The sequence below is a fragment of the Colletotrichum aenigma genome (assembly GCF_013390185.1).
Source record: "Colletotrichum aenigma strain Cg56 chromosome Unknown KSG_Cg56_contig04, whole genome shotgun sequence".
Taxonomy (NCBI): Eukaryota; Fungi; Ascomycota; class Sordariomycetes; order Glomerellales; family Glomerellaceae; genus Colletotrichum; species Colletotrichum aenigma.
The window spans coordinates 2,519,859-2,533,358 of record NW_023500910.1 but is presented as its reverse complement, the minus strand read 5'-3'; the positions used below and the strand labels follow the sequence as shown (position 1 = coordinate 2,533,358).

The window sequence follows — 13,500 nt, the reverse complement described above, 5'->3', positions numbered from 1 at the left end:
CGCAGGACTCGATCAACCCTTTCTTACACTTTTCTTTTCTATTCTCATCAGCACTTTTACGATTCAAAACGGATACCACTTTGAATTACCTGTACCATTTGCATCAGCAGCACAGCAACGGCGCAATCGTGGTATTTTGTAAACGACAGAACAGCCGGAGACCAAAAAGCATCTCGACGGGCTTGGATAGGGTAACGGCCGCATCATCACGACCAGCAGAAGAAGACCCAAGGAATCGATTTGGGGCGCACACGGAATGGGGAAACCGGGAGACATAGACCCCCGTACATATAATGTGTTCAATGTTGAGATGGTCTCTCGCGAGGGAGGTTCCATCAGGAGTTCGGCCAGTTGGGAGCCGGACCCGAAGTAATGCGGATGGAGGAAAGACAAGAGGAGAGCATACCACCTGTAGAGGTATCTGAGCAGTCGCTACTGAAGCAGTTGATGATGACGAAGGCATCAAAAATAATGCGAGACAAATTCTCGAAACACAAGTTCCCAAATCGAGTGACGCTGAACAGAGTGCCGTCGATCCGGCACATTTCCCAAGGTAATCCCTCCCAGTGGCTTGATGCGGGCGATCCATAGTCCCGCACAGCCACGCCACATCGACGCCCATCGCACACAGACGCTTTCCCGCCGTCAGAGGACGAACAGCCGTAAAAGCAAGAGCCGCACTAGAGGTGATGACAAAATCCCGACCGTGTGGCTTGGCCCCCCCGCGCCGACAGGGATTTCTTGGCATGGTTCTCGGCGGCGCGGGGCCGGGGCGGAACATGGGTCTTTTCCTGTCTAATTTCCAACGACCGCGATGCCGCGTGCCGATGATGGATACGGTGGGAGATGAGGCGGTGAGTGTACGGCAGGCTGAGGTAAGGTTAAGGCCAGCCGGGGGTGCTTGCTTGACTTGATCGGGAAGGAGGAAAGAGAGAAGAGGGAGATTTGGCTGTTGGTTTGCGTTGCTGTTGGTGCGGATATCCGGCATTTGATGCTTTGGTTTTTGTGCATCTGGATGCGGGTATAATTGTGTCATATTGGGCAGAGTGAGCAATGAGGTAGAAAGACAAAAAAGAGACGAACTGAGCATGTTGAAGAGATCATCGTTCTCGTTCTCGTCGTCGCTCTCGGTAGGGTCCTGTGTTAGTTCGTCTGGCGTCATTTGTGCCCGTGGTGTTCTTTGGTCATCAAGGTCATCTACGGATGCCTCCCTCAACCAGAAATTTCGCTACGAGTGTTTATGTCGTCATTTCAAGCATCTCCAGTGGACTACCTTCGCCGTAGTCGCATCCCTGCAAATGTTTGTTGCTCACCATCACCCATAAAATCACCAATCCACAATTAAATCATTGGTCATTCACTGACTGTGAAGCTACCTAGCTAACAAAAAGCTCTTCTCGAGCGTTACCTCCCTCCTTCATCTGCTGCTTTTCCGAAACCTAAAACGCCCCAAAGCAAGAAAAAAAGAGGTATATACTCTGACAACTGTATAAGCAAGTCGCAGGATATTCATGTCTGAATACCCAGAAAGCAAGTGAGAGGCCGATATGAGCAGATAGGGCCATGCCATTTCCACCGAAAACCCAGAAAGATACCCAGGAAATGCCGGACAAGAGAGGATGCTGACTGACGCTGCTGAAATATCCGATGTGCATTATTCACAGGGGAAAACGACCAGAGTGGGACTTGGACCGGGGACGCTGTCCGGGCTTGGGTGCCTTCTAGTACTTGGGCGCGGGAACGGGCGTCTCCTTCTTGTCCGACTTGGACTTGCGCTTGGTCTTCTCCTTGGGCGTCTCCGCGGCGGCAGGGGAAGCCATCTTCACGCCAGGCGTGGGAATGGGCACAATCGACTGGCGCTTGGGGGGCTGAATAGGGGTCTCCTTGGTCTTCTTCGAGCTCTTGGACTTGGTCGACTGAGGAGTCGAGGTGGGAGCCGGGCTGCCGAGGCTGGAGAAGGAGAAGCCGGCCTTGGGAATGGTGGGAGGCAGGATGGCAGTCTCTGTCTTTGCCTTTTTAGTCTTCTTCTCGGCGGACAAGGTCTCCTGCTCCAGCTGAGCGGAAGCAGAATCCTGGTCGTCCTCGGAGGAGTGCTTGCGCTTCGACGACTTGGGGGTGGCCGCGGCCTTCTTCGGCTCAGGCTTGGGGTTGGAGCCAACACTTGAGATCGACTCGATGCTATCGCGTCGCTTCTTGCTGCTCTTCTTCTCCTTCTTAGAGGTAAGGGGCTGAGAGTTGGGCACCTCGATGATGGTGGACTGAGAGTTTTGGGCGGGTTCACTGGCCGTCTTGGACTTCTTCTCCTTCTTGGAGGTCTTCTTGGCCTTGGGAGTGGGCTCGTCAATGTCCATGGCGTCTTGCGACTTGGCAGCCTGCTTGGACTTCTTGGAGCTGGACACTGCGGGGGCCGCGGTCATCTCGACGTCGCTCTCGTCAGACGAGGCATCCACTCCGATGTTACCCATGGGGGTATCGTCAGTGACACCGATGGGACGGAATCGTGCGGTCAGGTTCGGGGGTTGGGGGCGGACGGCGCTCGGCTCGATAGCGCGCGAGTTCACACGGGGGTCGCCGCCGGGCAGCTGTGTGACGCGCTTGAAGTGGAGGACGTTGTCAACCTTGTGAGGAGCTGCATGTTGTTAGTGAAGTTCGACGGAGCTGAATACTCCTAACGTACCTGGTTCATAGCGGGCTCCCTTCTTGTTGGGAATGATCAGCTGAATCGACGTGCTTCCATCATCCTGATTAACAGTGTAGTCCTCCGAGTTGTGCTTGAAGATTGGCTGCCCCTTCTTGACCTTATCCATAGGGATCTCAAGCTTCTCGATGACGTTGATTGGGACGGAAGCAGGAGCGGTAAAGTACCAGAGCTGCTTGCCGTCGGCCCTGGCCTTGGCGAAGAAGTCGACCATGTCCTTTCCGTCCTCATCGCCCTGAGCCTTTCTGAGGATGAAGTCCTTTCCAACGAAGCCAGGGACACTGAGCTCCTTGCCAGTGCGTTTAGTAACAACCGCAGCAGGCTCCTCTACCTCATCGTCGGAGTCGGAGTCAGAGCTGCCGTCCTTATCGGAGCTGGATTCCTCTTCACTGCTGGACTCCTTGTCGCTAGACTCCTCTTCGCTCGAGCTCTCGCTGGAGCTGGTGGAAGCGGCCTTGGTCGACTTGGTGCCATTGACAGCAGGCTTAGCTGCAGGCTTTGCTGCTGGCTTGGCCGCGGGCTTGCTCGTCTCCTCGGCTTCGCTCTCAGACTCGCTCTCCGACTCGGAGGAGCTGCTGCTGGCGGCCTTCTCAACCGCCTTCGCCTTCTCGGGCACCTTCTGGGCCGGCCTCTTGTTGGACTCGCTATCGCTGTCGCTGGAGTCCGAGTCCGAGTCGGACTGCTCCTCGGCTTCGGCAGAGGAAGACTCGTCTTCAGAGGAGCTCTCGGGTCTCGTAGGCTTCTTCTTGGTAGCATTGACCTTCGCGGACGAGGCGGTGCGCTCGACGTCGCTATCGGCAACCTCATCGTCCTTGCCACGCTTGGCCTTCTTCAGGGGAGTGTCGGCAGACTTCTTGGGAGAGACATGGCCATTGATGCTAGCCAGAAAGCCTGGGGATGGCTCGTCATCGCTATCGCTGTCGGCGCTGGACGATTCGGAGTCGGAGTCGTCTGCACGAGGGTCGAACTTCTTGTCGGCCTTGGGCTTGGCGGTCTTGGTGAACTTGCCCTTGGTCTGGGCGGGTTCCTTGCTGCCTGCCTCGAGCAGCGCGTTCAGCGAGTGAACTCCGTCGAGCTTGCGCGGTGCCATTGTGCCAGGGCTGGGTTCGAAAATCGGACGCGGGGCGAACGTGACCTTTTTCGAGGGCGTGATGGGAGACTTAGACTTGAGCGCGACAGGAATTTTTTGAGAGGCTTCAGAAATTCTGGCAGGGGTGGCACGGGCCAGCGGGGCGTTGGCAGTGGCAGGGCGATGCGCCTGCGCCTGAGTGGTGGGCGCGCCGGATCCACTGCCGAACGCCTTTGGGGAGCGCGAGAAGCTGGGCGGCGCTGGAGAGAAGGCGCGCAAAAAGGATTTTCCATCATCATCGACAATCTCCTGCTTGATCTCCTGCTTGATGGGCGTGCGATCTCTGCGCTGCGAACCTCCACTGCGGTGTCCATCCGATTTTCTACCCATCGTTGCGATTGAGAGCGTGGCTTGTGCTGGTTGTGTGTGTTGGGGTTTGGTGGTGGGCAAGAGCAAAAAATCTTAGTGAGTTGCGACGGGAAGGGTGAGATCGAAGTGTGTTGAAGAGAAAAGAAAGCTGACTTTTTGTCGGCGGAAGTAGATTTCTAAGATAAAGCTGGGCTGCAAGAGCAGCTGCCTGTCCTTCACCCGACGGGCTCTTGCCTTTTAACTCAGGTGATTGCCTTTACCGGTGAAAGACAGCTGGGTTGGGACTGAGCGACTCAAGACCCAAACAAGGCCTCCTCGACGTTCTACTCGTAGACAAGAGAGTCATCACAGTGGTCTACTGAAATTGGTGTTCTAGGTGATTTCTTAATTGAACCATTTGAAGCCATCATGGCCACCCCAAAGAGACGCAAGCTTGAGACCTCTGAAGGGTCTAGACGTGAGTATTGCCAAGCAGCACCACAAAACCCTTTCGACGCCATCTCCCGCTGACGTTCATCAAAGCAATGAGCGCTTTTGCTCTGAGGCAGCAACTTCTTGCGGCCAGCCCATCTTTGTCGCCAGCTCCGCAGTCCGAGCCGGCTCCTGAGTCCCAGACGTCCACTCCCACCCCTGGGCGATCTCCGGCCAGAACGAGGCCACCCAAGAGGACGGGGAACGCCGAAAGAGCAGAGGAGCCTTTGCAGCAGCAGGTTGCAGTGTCTGGCAGCCCGAAAGGTCAAGCTGGCGATGGTTCGAGGTATGTAGATGATTCCGCAAATACAAACCTGCTCGCTGACATTCCTAGCGGCGTGGACGCTGAGGCACCTGCAAAGCCAATACCTCAGCAATTTTCGACGTTTAGGCCAAACAAAAGCAACTCACGTAAACACGCTGGAGGAATCTTAGAATTGAATTTGAAAGATAGCGAGGCAAGTTCCCCCTTTCCAGACGTATCGCGCCATTACTAACTCTGCCAGCGCTTCTTGGTTCTAGGAAGCTACGGAATCAAGGTCATTAGTGGCGAAGTCACAGTTGCTGGAGCTACCATACGGCCGACAGACGGAATTCAATGGGTTCACGCGCCTCATTGCCATGGCATACCGGTGGTTCGCTGCTCCGATGAGACGACCCTAGAGCTCCATCCGCACCCGCAGGCTGCCAGCCTCCGCAAGCTCGAACGACTTTCACCACTTTTCAGAAGTCTTTGGAACGAACCAGAAGAAACCAAGTCGAGCAACAAACGGGCTGCCGTGGACACATACAAGATTGTCAGTTTGGTACGCTAGACTCCTACGCAGCAATGCTAACATGATTAGATCTGCACTGCCGATGACGCCCCTAAACGGGCCCTGATCCAAGACCTGCGCTCCCTTCCTGCATGGAATAAGAAACTGGCGGGTCTCGCAAAGATCAAACAAGATGCGGCTCTAAGCGTTATGCTTTGTGGTCCGAAATCATCTGGAAAATCGACTTTTGGCCGGATACTTAGCAACCGCCTTTTGACCACTCCCGGACAGCGACGCGTCGCTCGTTCGGTGGCCATCCTCGACCTGGATCCTGGACAGCCAGAGTACACTCCTGCAGGCACGATAGCCTTGGTTCAGATCAGAGAGCCCAACTTGGGCCCGTCATTCACGCACGTTGCAACAGATGAGCAAGCTGTATCAATTATTAGATGTCACTCCATTGCGTCCGTCTCTCCAGCATCAGACCCAGAGTTGTATCTGGAATGCGCCCTGGATCTATACTCTCACTACCAAAGCACTTGTCAAGGCTTGCCCTTGATCATTAACACACCTGGCTGGGTTCTGGGAACGGGTCTCGACCTCTTGACCGAACTTGCTTCCAGCTTCAAACCGACCGAAGTCATTTACATGTCGGAAGACGGTCCTAGAGAGAGCGTCGAGGGCCTTCGGGCGGTTTGTAAAGCAACTTTGAGCACACTTCCCTCTCAGCAGTCAGAGTTTACTTCCAGAACAGCAGCCCACTTGCGGGCGATGCAGGCTTTGGCCTACTTCCATACGAGAAGGTCGGCGCCGAACCAGATATCGTGGGACCCAACACCACTAACAACATCACCGCCCTTGTTGGTCAACTATAAGGGGAGAAACCGCGGGATACTTGGTGTTATCAGTTACGAATACCAGCCGCCCCCCGAGCTGCTGACGGAAACCATTAATGGATCCATAATGTGTCTGGTCGAGACCGTAAACCCCAAGGCATTCGGCCGTCTGAGAGGGAGCATCAAGGGCGAGGAAATGGACGTAGATGACGCAGAGTCATCTGCAAAGTTGAAAGAGTTGGTATCAAGAACCACGGAAGGTGTTCCATACATCCCAAATTCCGATGCCCAGACCTTGGACCCTCGGTATTCGCAAACTCTGGGTCTTGTTCTACTCCGAGGCATCGACACAAAAGAGGGTGCCCTACAGATGCTGACGCCAATTCCGTTGGAGCGTATAATGGCCGCCAAAGAAGCTGGTCATCAACTAGTGCTGATCCACGGAAAGCTCGACTCGCCTGGTTGGGCTTACACGGAAGAATTGTACTATCAGTCGTTTGGTAGCAATGATGCCGACAAGGACGATACTGTGGAGGTTATGGACGAGGACACGGAGAGTGATGATTCAGATAAGGAGCCCGAGAACCCTCACTTGGCTGGTGATGTCAACGGCATTCCGTGGATCGAAGTGCTCCAGGGTCACGAAAAACGCCCTGTTGGATCACGAGTCTGGAGAGTGCGTCGCGATCTCGGCCGCGGTGCAGATTAACGATAGACGCAACCATTAAAATCCTTGGGGTTTCTTTCCGAAGACCAACATGATTATCCCCGCGTTGGCATTCAGTCGCCGTCCCCGTCCATGGTGCCCTCACTGTTGTTGCACTTCCCGAACTCTTTGCTCCTAGTGGCCACCGCCACCTACCATCCATCCTATTCGGCAGACCGTCACAGCTTTCCGGAATTATACATAAATCCGCCGGCCCTTTAGCGAGGGAAAACCACATATCCCCGCTCAGCGGGCCGATCCGAAGGATGACTGAGGACGAAGGCGGCGTCCTGGATACTCGCAGGACGGTAGTGTAATCCTTAGATGCCGCTATGTAAGCGGCCCAGTCATACGCCAATGCCATCCAGACCGGCGACCTGCATACCCTGCCATGCCTTCTGCCATGCGTCCTGCCACTTAGGGTCTCGTTATTACACATCGACGCTAGTCCCTGCATCAATTTACCTTCAGCAAACCCCACATCATATGACGTCCGTGGTCGTCAAAGTAGGAAATTTCCCCAATTCTGCCCCTCCACTTCGGCCCCTCTTCCCTTTGTCATGCTTTCTCATCGCTTATTTCCCCAAACTCTACCCCAACAAACGGCAGTTTGCTGCGGCCCGCCACGCCGACGACACATGTTTTCGTGGGAGCTAAGACTCCCCATTTTCCAGCATGGCTCAAAACGACCCAAGTGACAAGTTTTGTCTCTTTGTTCAACCTCAGCTTGGACTGTCTTTGTCCAGGTGCCTGACTACACTGCATTGTTTCTGCCTGCTTGATGTTCCAGCTGCCCCTGATCCAACATGACGGAGCTGCCAGAGTCTGAGGTTGATGTTCTCATCATCGGCGCTGGCCCTGCAGGGCTGATGTTGGCGCTGTGGTTGGCAAGACTGGGCGTCAAGGCGCGCATCGTGGACAAGCGGACGGCCAAGATCTACTCTGGTCAGGCAGATGGGTACGATGTCTTTGATGCGCATGATATAGCTTGGGTCTAACTGATGTGGTAGCTTTCAAGTGAGGTCTCTCGAGATCTTGGATAGCTTCGGCGTTGCAGAGCGCGTGTGGAAAGAAGCGAACCGCATGCTAGGTGGGTCACTTATACAAATGTTCCGATACATACGCTGACATCGTGCAGAGGTCTGCTTCTGGAATAATGACGAAAACGGTAGAATCTGCCGCAGCGCCCAAGCAGTCAACACCATTCCGGGGCTCTCCCGCTTCACCGAGTCTGTTCTTCACCAGGGTCGCATAGAGCAGTTCTTCCTAGATGGGATTCGAGAGTCGTATGCTTCAGACGAGGAAGCGCTGCGCGTAGAGCGCATGGTCATTCCCACATCGCTCGAGATTGACGAGAGCAAGGCCGAAGACCCGGATGCGCATCCTGTGACTGTCACGTTGCGGCACTTGACCGAGGAGGAAGCGACGCCAACACAGATGCTGAGCAACCTCAGCGATGGCATTTTCAGGAGCAACCTTGCAGACGACGATGTGGGCGATATTTTGGCCAAGTCAAAAAGTCGCGAGGCAAGGGATGAGATTGTGAGGGCAAAGTATGTTGTCGGCTGCGATGGTGCCCACTCGTGGACGAGGAAGACTCTAGGAAAAGACTTTGAGATGAAGGGTGAGACGACAGATGCCATTTGGTGAGTAGGTTGCCTTGTGGGTGAGGTTCGAAGCTGACATGTTGTAGGGGTGTTATGGACATCGTACCCATCACCGACTTTCGTACGTTTGGCTCGAGTAGAATTGAGATGTATTTAGCTAACACTTAACAGCCGATATCAGATTCCGAACGATGATCCACAGCACCTCTGGCGCCCTCATGATTATTCCCCGCGAGAACCGGATGGTCCGACTCTACATTCAGCTGAAGGAGGTCTCTGCAGGTGGTGGTCGGGTCGACAGGTCTCAGATTACTCCCGATTTTATCTTCAAGTCTGCTCAGAAGATCTTCAGCCCGTACAAGCTAGAGTACCACTACTGCGATTGGTAATTTCTTGCAGTCCTCAATGTAGACGAAGTGCTGACTGTCACCAGGTGGACGGCCTACCAGATCGGCCAAAGAACCGGTGACCACTTTAGCAAGCTTAACCGCGTTTTCCTCGCTGGAGGTCAGTCGACCCATTCTCGCTATCATGAGACGCCCGCTAACAAGATCAGACGCCGTTCACACTCACTCTCCGAAGGCTGGCCAGGGTATGAACATTTCCATGCAAGACAGCTACAATCTCGGCTGGAAGATTGGTCTCGTATGCAAAAACATTATCCCCCGTGAGATCCTGTCGTCGTATGAGCTCGAGCGCAAGAAGATCGCAAAGGACCTTATCGCCTTTGACGGCAAGTTTTCAAAACTGTTTACTGGTCGACCGGCGAAGGACATTATGGATGAAACGGGTGTTTCATCAGAGGAGTTCCAGAAGGCTTTCCACACTAGCAGGATGGTATGTTACCTCTCTGAAATTTGTGGTTCAAGCTCACCGTTTTAGTTCACCACTGGCGTCGGCGTCAGCTATCAACCGACCGTCCTCGTTGCGAAGAGTCCCGAAGAAGATCCCGAAGGCGACAACGATCTCAAGAAGAGCACCGCCAAGAGCACACAATCCCTTGCCACAAACTGCAAACTAGGTCAACGGTTCCCCTCATACAAAGTCATCCGCCAGTCAGATGCACGCCTCTGGGAACTCCACCACAAACTTCCCTCGAACGGTCGATTCCGGCTCGTCGTCTTCGGTGGCGACATCTCGCAACAGGCCCAGCGCGACAGGGTCAACGCTCTCGGCGCCTGGCTGACAACCTACCTCCCGAACTTGCCCACCATCAAGCTCACGCCTGGCTCAGACCCTCACAGCGGATCTATGAAGTTCAAGACGGACGAAGATCCTTCCATCGTGGATGTCTTGCTGGTGCATAGCGCGCCGCGGGATCAAGTTGAGCTGTTGAAGGACGTGCATGAGATGTACCATCCATTCGACAGCAAGCTTGGCTGGGACTATGACAAGGTTTACGTCGACGGCAAGACGTTTTATGAGGAGCCGCAGCGAGCGTATGAGAAGTACGGTATCGACGAGACGAAGGGTACGGTGGTTGGTCTCCGGCCTGATGGATATGTCGGACTCGTTGTCTCGGTTGGACATGACGGCCAACAAGAGATTCAGAACTGGCTCGATGGTATCTTCCAGCGTAGCTAAGAAGCGGGTGTCGTAATGAAGCTACATCAACTCTGTGTCATGTTTTAGCGCAGGTTCTCTCAGTATTGATGATACCTCAATGGCCGCAGTCTTCAGCTTGCGGTCCTCTAGTGCAGGTAACTTAAGAGGCGCCTGTTTGATGTGATAGAACTGTTTGGCCTCCTCCTCGGTGAGAAACCCCAGTTGGCGAGTTACCTTGAACAGTAACGACTGTCCCCAGTCCGAATCTGTTGACGCCCAAACCTTCCGAGCCGCGCTCTGCATGAACCGTCGATCGAGGGCTGTTGTACTCGGAGTCGCCTGGAGTACCTGGCGCCGAAGGACCGTCATCGCGTACGTGAAGTTCAGGTACTTGTTACTTGGGCGGTTGTTGTTGAGAAAAGTAAGTCTGTGATTATGCAGCTGGTGGGTCGATGTGTCATATCTGTACCCATAGAATTCCTTCTCCAGCTCGAAGTCCAGGACGACTATCTTGAGTCCACGCTCCCTGCGCCCGTTGTCATTGACGAAATCGTCTGACACGATGAGGAATCGCCCGGCGCGCCAGGCCTTCTCCAAGTCGCGGTGCATCAACAGTCCGTTAAGTGGGCTATCGAGATGGCCGCCACCACCATGCTCCCCCGTGTCCTTGCCAAAGAGACTACGTGCAGTTGACTCACCCAGGTTGTAATTGGCGACGTGGGCGGCGACGACGCCCCATTGAACCCCCGAGATTGAGCACCTAGGACCATCTTTCTCTTTCCCCCCGCACGGATCGTATCTCTCAATCACCCGCTGCCTGAATTTCTGCTGCTCCGCATTGTCCTGTCTCGCTTCGGGCCCCGCCGTGAATCTATGTGTGCGTGTCACTTGGTCAATAAGCCGGTTAATTTGTGCCCTGTCGTTGTCTCGGAGATCCCCCGCGCACTCATCGACGTCCTGGAAGATCCCAATGAGTTGGTTCTTGCCGAATAAGACCAAGGAAAGCTCTTCCTCGCAATTGTAGATATCTTCTTCGAGTCGTTTGAACTGTTCCTGAAAATGGCGGTCTGATAGGCCCGATGTGCCCTCGAGATGGGAAGCTGTGAGGTCCTTGAGCTGCTGTTGTACAGCCGCCATGGCCGCGGTCTTCCTGTCGACAACTCGGCCGTATAGTTCGTTAAGCCTCTTCCTGTTGGGGTCCCTAGGCCGGCTGTGTGCGTCGTCTCTCGGTGACATCTTAAGGGCCTGGGAATTCGCCATGCTGATAGTGGGGTTTGATGATGGTGATGGAAGTCGCATGTTCGGGTAGGAGGAGTTTGAGAGGGCGAGGGAGCCGAGCATCTTATAAGCAACATGGCTAAGAAAAAAAGGGGGCCTCTGTGAAAAATTTGCATCTCCGGAACACAATATTGAAACCTCGATGGATACCTCGATGGTAACCTCAATGGTAGCCCCGCCGCACAACTTGACCACACGAAGACGAAGACGACAGCAAAGATAGCCAAGCTAAGAGAGTGCAAGGACGATAGTCATAACAGTAAGGACAGTCAGGACAGTCATGGTCTTTACTGATGAGAAAATCAGTGAAATGGATCTGACTGACATTGTCATGCGCAGACATCCAGGTCCATGTTCATAAGTCGACACATGAGAAGGAGTTAAGAGCGGCAATAGTTATTTTAGATGACACTAAGACAACACGTCTAGCTGCAAATCCAGATCCATTTTTTGCTGCGCTTCCCAGCGGCGAGCTCCATTAGCCCATGCCCATTTCAAAAGATGGAAATCTACCAGTCTGGGAACCAGATAGTAAGGCCAAGTCGCCGTAATAGCAAAAAGCCCAAGAGGTATGCAGAAGTACTCAAGCGAGCTATGACAACGGTCGAAGCTAAACTTTGAAAGACTGACTAAACCAGTCGTATCACGCACAAATAAAAAATGCACCCTTGTCGCCGGCCAATTGTCTCAAGAACATCAACGTCAACCGTATTTCCAACCTTGGTCTCATTCTCTTGCCAACGCTTTTCCTTTTGGCCCACGATTCATGTTTGTCGTGTGCCTCCAGGTTATCGGTTGTCTGGCTTTGGCATACAGAAGGCCAGACGAACGCCTTCTAAGGTCTTGATCGAGGAGGCCGCATGTCGACCCTTTCAGACTCGCAGCAACCGAAAAGGGAGTGCCTCGAGAGGCTACCTCCGGCTTCAGTCTTCTCAGACATCAACCAAAACCGTGAAGCCAGGCGATGGGCACTATCCGTGAACAACAAAGTAAGTGGCGAGAATGTTTGCAACACCTGTGCTTTTCCGAAACTCCGTGCAAAAACTCGACGAAACCCTCTCCGTGGAGACGGCCATCGATAAGAGAACCATTCCGTGTATATTTGTAACCGACTTCGCCTTGGAATAAAATGCAAACACGAGGAGCCAGTTGCAGGTAATCCGAGAGCTCGATAGCTGGGGCTATTGATGGGTGCCCTTGACGACCAAGCCTGCGAACTCGAAGGTGATGGTAGTGTCGGGGTCAATTACAGACTTTCGGGCCGCTTTTGAGTCACGGTGGAGAGTTGATCTCCAATGGCTCGAACAGCCTCCAATTCATGGGCGCTTGCTTGGCGAGGCTTCTCGTGAGCCTGACCGGCGCCAGCTCTTGAAAATAAGGCATCGACCTTAGCTATTGGTGCTCCTATGTCGATACGGGACTGCTCATCACCGATGGGTCTGTCGCCATTGTCTTTCAAATAGCGTTGTAGGTTTGTCCGCGCATTCGACGATCTTTCCGCCGCCGACACGACTTTGCCATCATCCCCTCTGTGGGAGACGACGATCAGCGATGACGAACGATACCGAGACGAGACAATATCATGGATCTGGAGGGAGGCGATGACAGGAGCAGGGAAAGGTGGAAAGACCATGCGCCCGATAGTGTTTGTGACTTACGGTGATGATACGGAGCCCTGGTTGCAGGCTGTTGAGTGCGCGTCGGTGTTGGGTTGATTGCCGGCCATCGTGACTGTGACCGGCTCAAAATGCCGCTAGCAGTGTCCGTCTTTGACGTCACGACAACAAGGCAAGTGATTGGCAAAGGCAATGAAGTCAAGTCGCTGTCGCTGTCGCTGTTTATGTCGTCTATTGGCGGTCGCCGTTGTCGGGTATCGGGTATCAAGGCTCAGGTCGGGATCGGGGCCTAGTAGCTATGCTACTTGGGTAATGGCTCTCGGATATGATTGCTCTGGTTCTGGGACGAAGCCTACGTTATTCCTCGCAGATTTGAACTTCGTTGATTTCGTCGAGCGAGCCTCTGTTGAAGATGGACAGAGAACTAGGGGGCTTGGGTTTGGGCTTGGGACGGAGTAGCTAGGTAAGCGGGCTAGGTAAGGCAGGACTTCTCGCACAATGGCTCCTGTGTGAGGATGCTCTGGTTTGGGGAAGAAGTCGACGTTGTTTC

The 13,500-nt window shown here is 53.9% G+C and overlaps 5 protein-coding genes across 5 annotated transcripts; 2 read left to right on the top strand and 3 right to left on the bottom strand.

The window, feature by feature from the left end:
- Window positions 1–1,721: 1,721 nt before the first annotated feature.
- CGCA056_v006552 (uncharacterized protein) lies at window positions 1,722–4,157 on the bottom strand (the record flags this gene model as incomplete). The annotated part of the gene is made up of 2 exons (XM_037321801.1): window positions 1,722–2,629; window positions 2,678–4,157. 2 exons carry the CDS (start codon window positions 4,155–4,157, stop codon window positions 1,722–1,724), a joined length of 2,388 nt encoding a protein of 795 aa, XP_037180499.1.
- Window positions 4,158–4,544: 387 nt separating this feature from the next.
- On the top strand, window positions 4,545–6,907 carry GRC3 (Polynucleotide 5'-hydroxyl-kinase GRC3; the record flags this gene model as incomplete). The annotated part of the gene is made up of 5 exons (XM_037321800.1): window positions 4,545–4,593; window positions 4,659–4,886; window positions 4,942–5,018; window positions 5,114–5,404; window positions 5,453–6,907. The coding sequence occupies 5 exons, from the start codon at window positions 4,545–4,547 to the stop codon at window positions 6,905–6,907; spliced, it is 2,100 nt and encodes a 699-aa protein (XP_037179280.1).
- An 803-nt stretch (window positions 6,908–7,710) lies between these two features.
- On the top strand, window positions 7,711–10,095 carry PHHY-2 (Phenol hydroxylase; the record flags this gene model as incomplete). The annotated part of the gene is made up of 8 exons (XM_037321799.1): window positions 7,711–7,862; window positions 7,915–7,994; window positions 8,043–8,550; window positions 8,598–8,632; window positions 8,683–8,896; window positions 8,945–9,018; window positions 9,068–9,348; window positions 9,394–10,095. 8 exons carry the CDS (start codon window positions 7,711–7,713, stop codon window positions 10,093–10,095), a joined length of 2,046 nt encoding a protein of 681 aa, XP_037178716.1.
- Window positions 10,096–10,116: 21 nt separating this feature from the next.
- On the bottom strand, window positions 10,117–11,316 carry CGCA056_v006549 (uncharacterized protein; the record flags this gene model as incomplete). The annotated part of the gene is made up of 1 exon (XM_037321798.1): window positions 10,117–11,316. The coding sequence occupies one exon, from the start codon at window positions 11,314–11,316 to the stop codon at window positions 10,117–10,119; it is 1,200 nt and encodes a 399-aa protein (XP_037178831.1).
- Window positions 11,317–12,580: 1,264 nt separating this feature from the next.
- On the bottom strand, window positions 12,581–13,060 carry CGCA056_v006548 (uncharacterized protein; the record flags this gene model as incomplete). The annotated part of the gene is made up of 2 exons (XM_037321797.1): window positions 12,581–12,863; window positions 12,993–13,060. 2 exons carry the CDS (start codon window positions 13,058–13,060, stop codon window positions 12,581–12,583), a joined length of 351 nt encoding a protein of 116 aa, XP_037178830.1.
- Window positions 13,061–13,500: the final 440 nt, after the last annotated feature.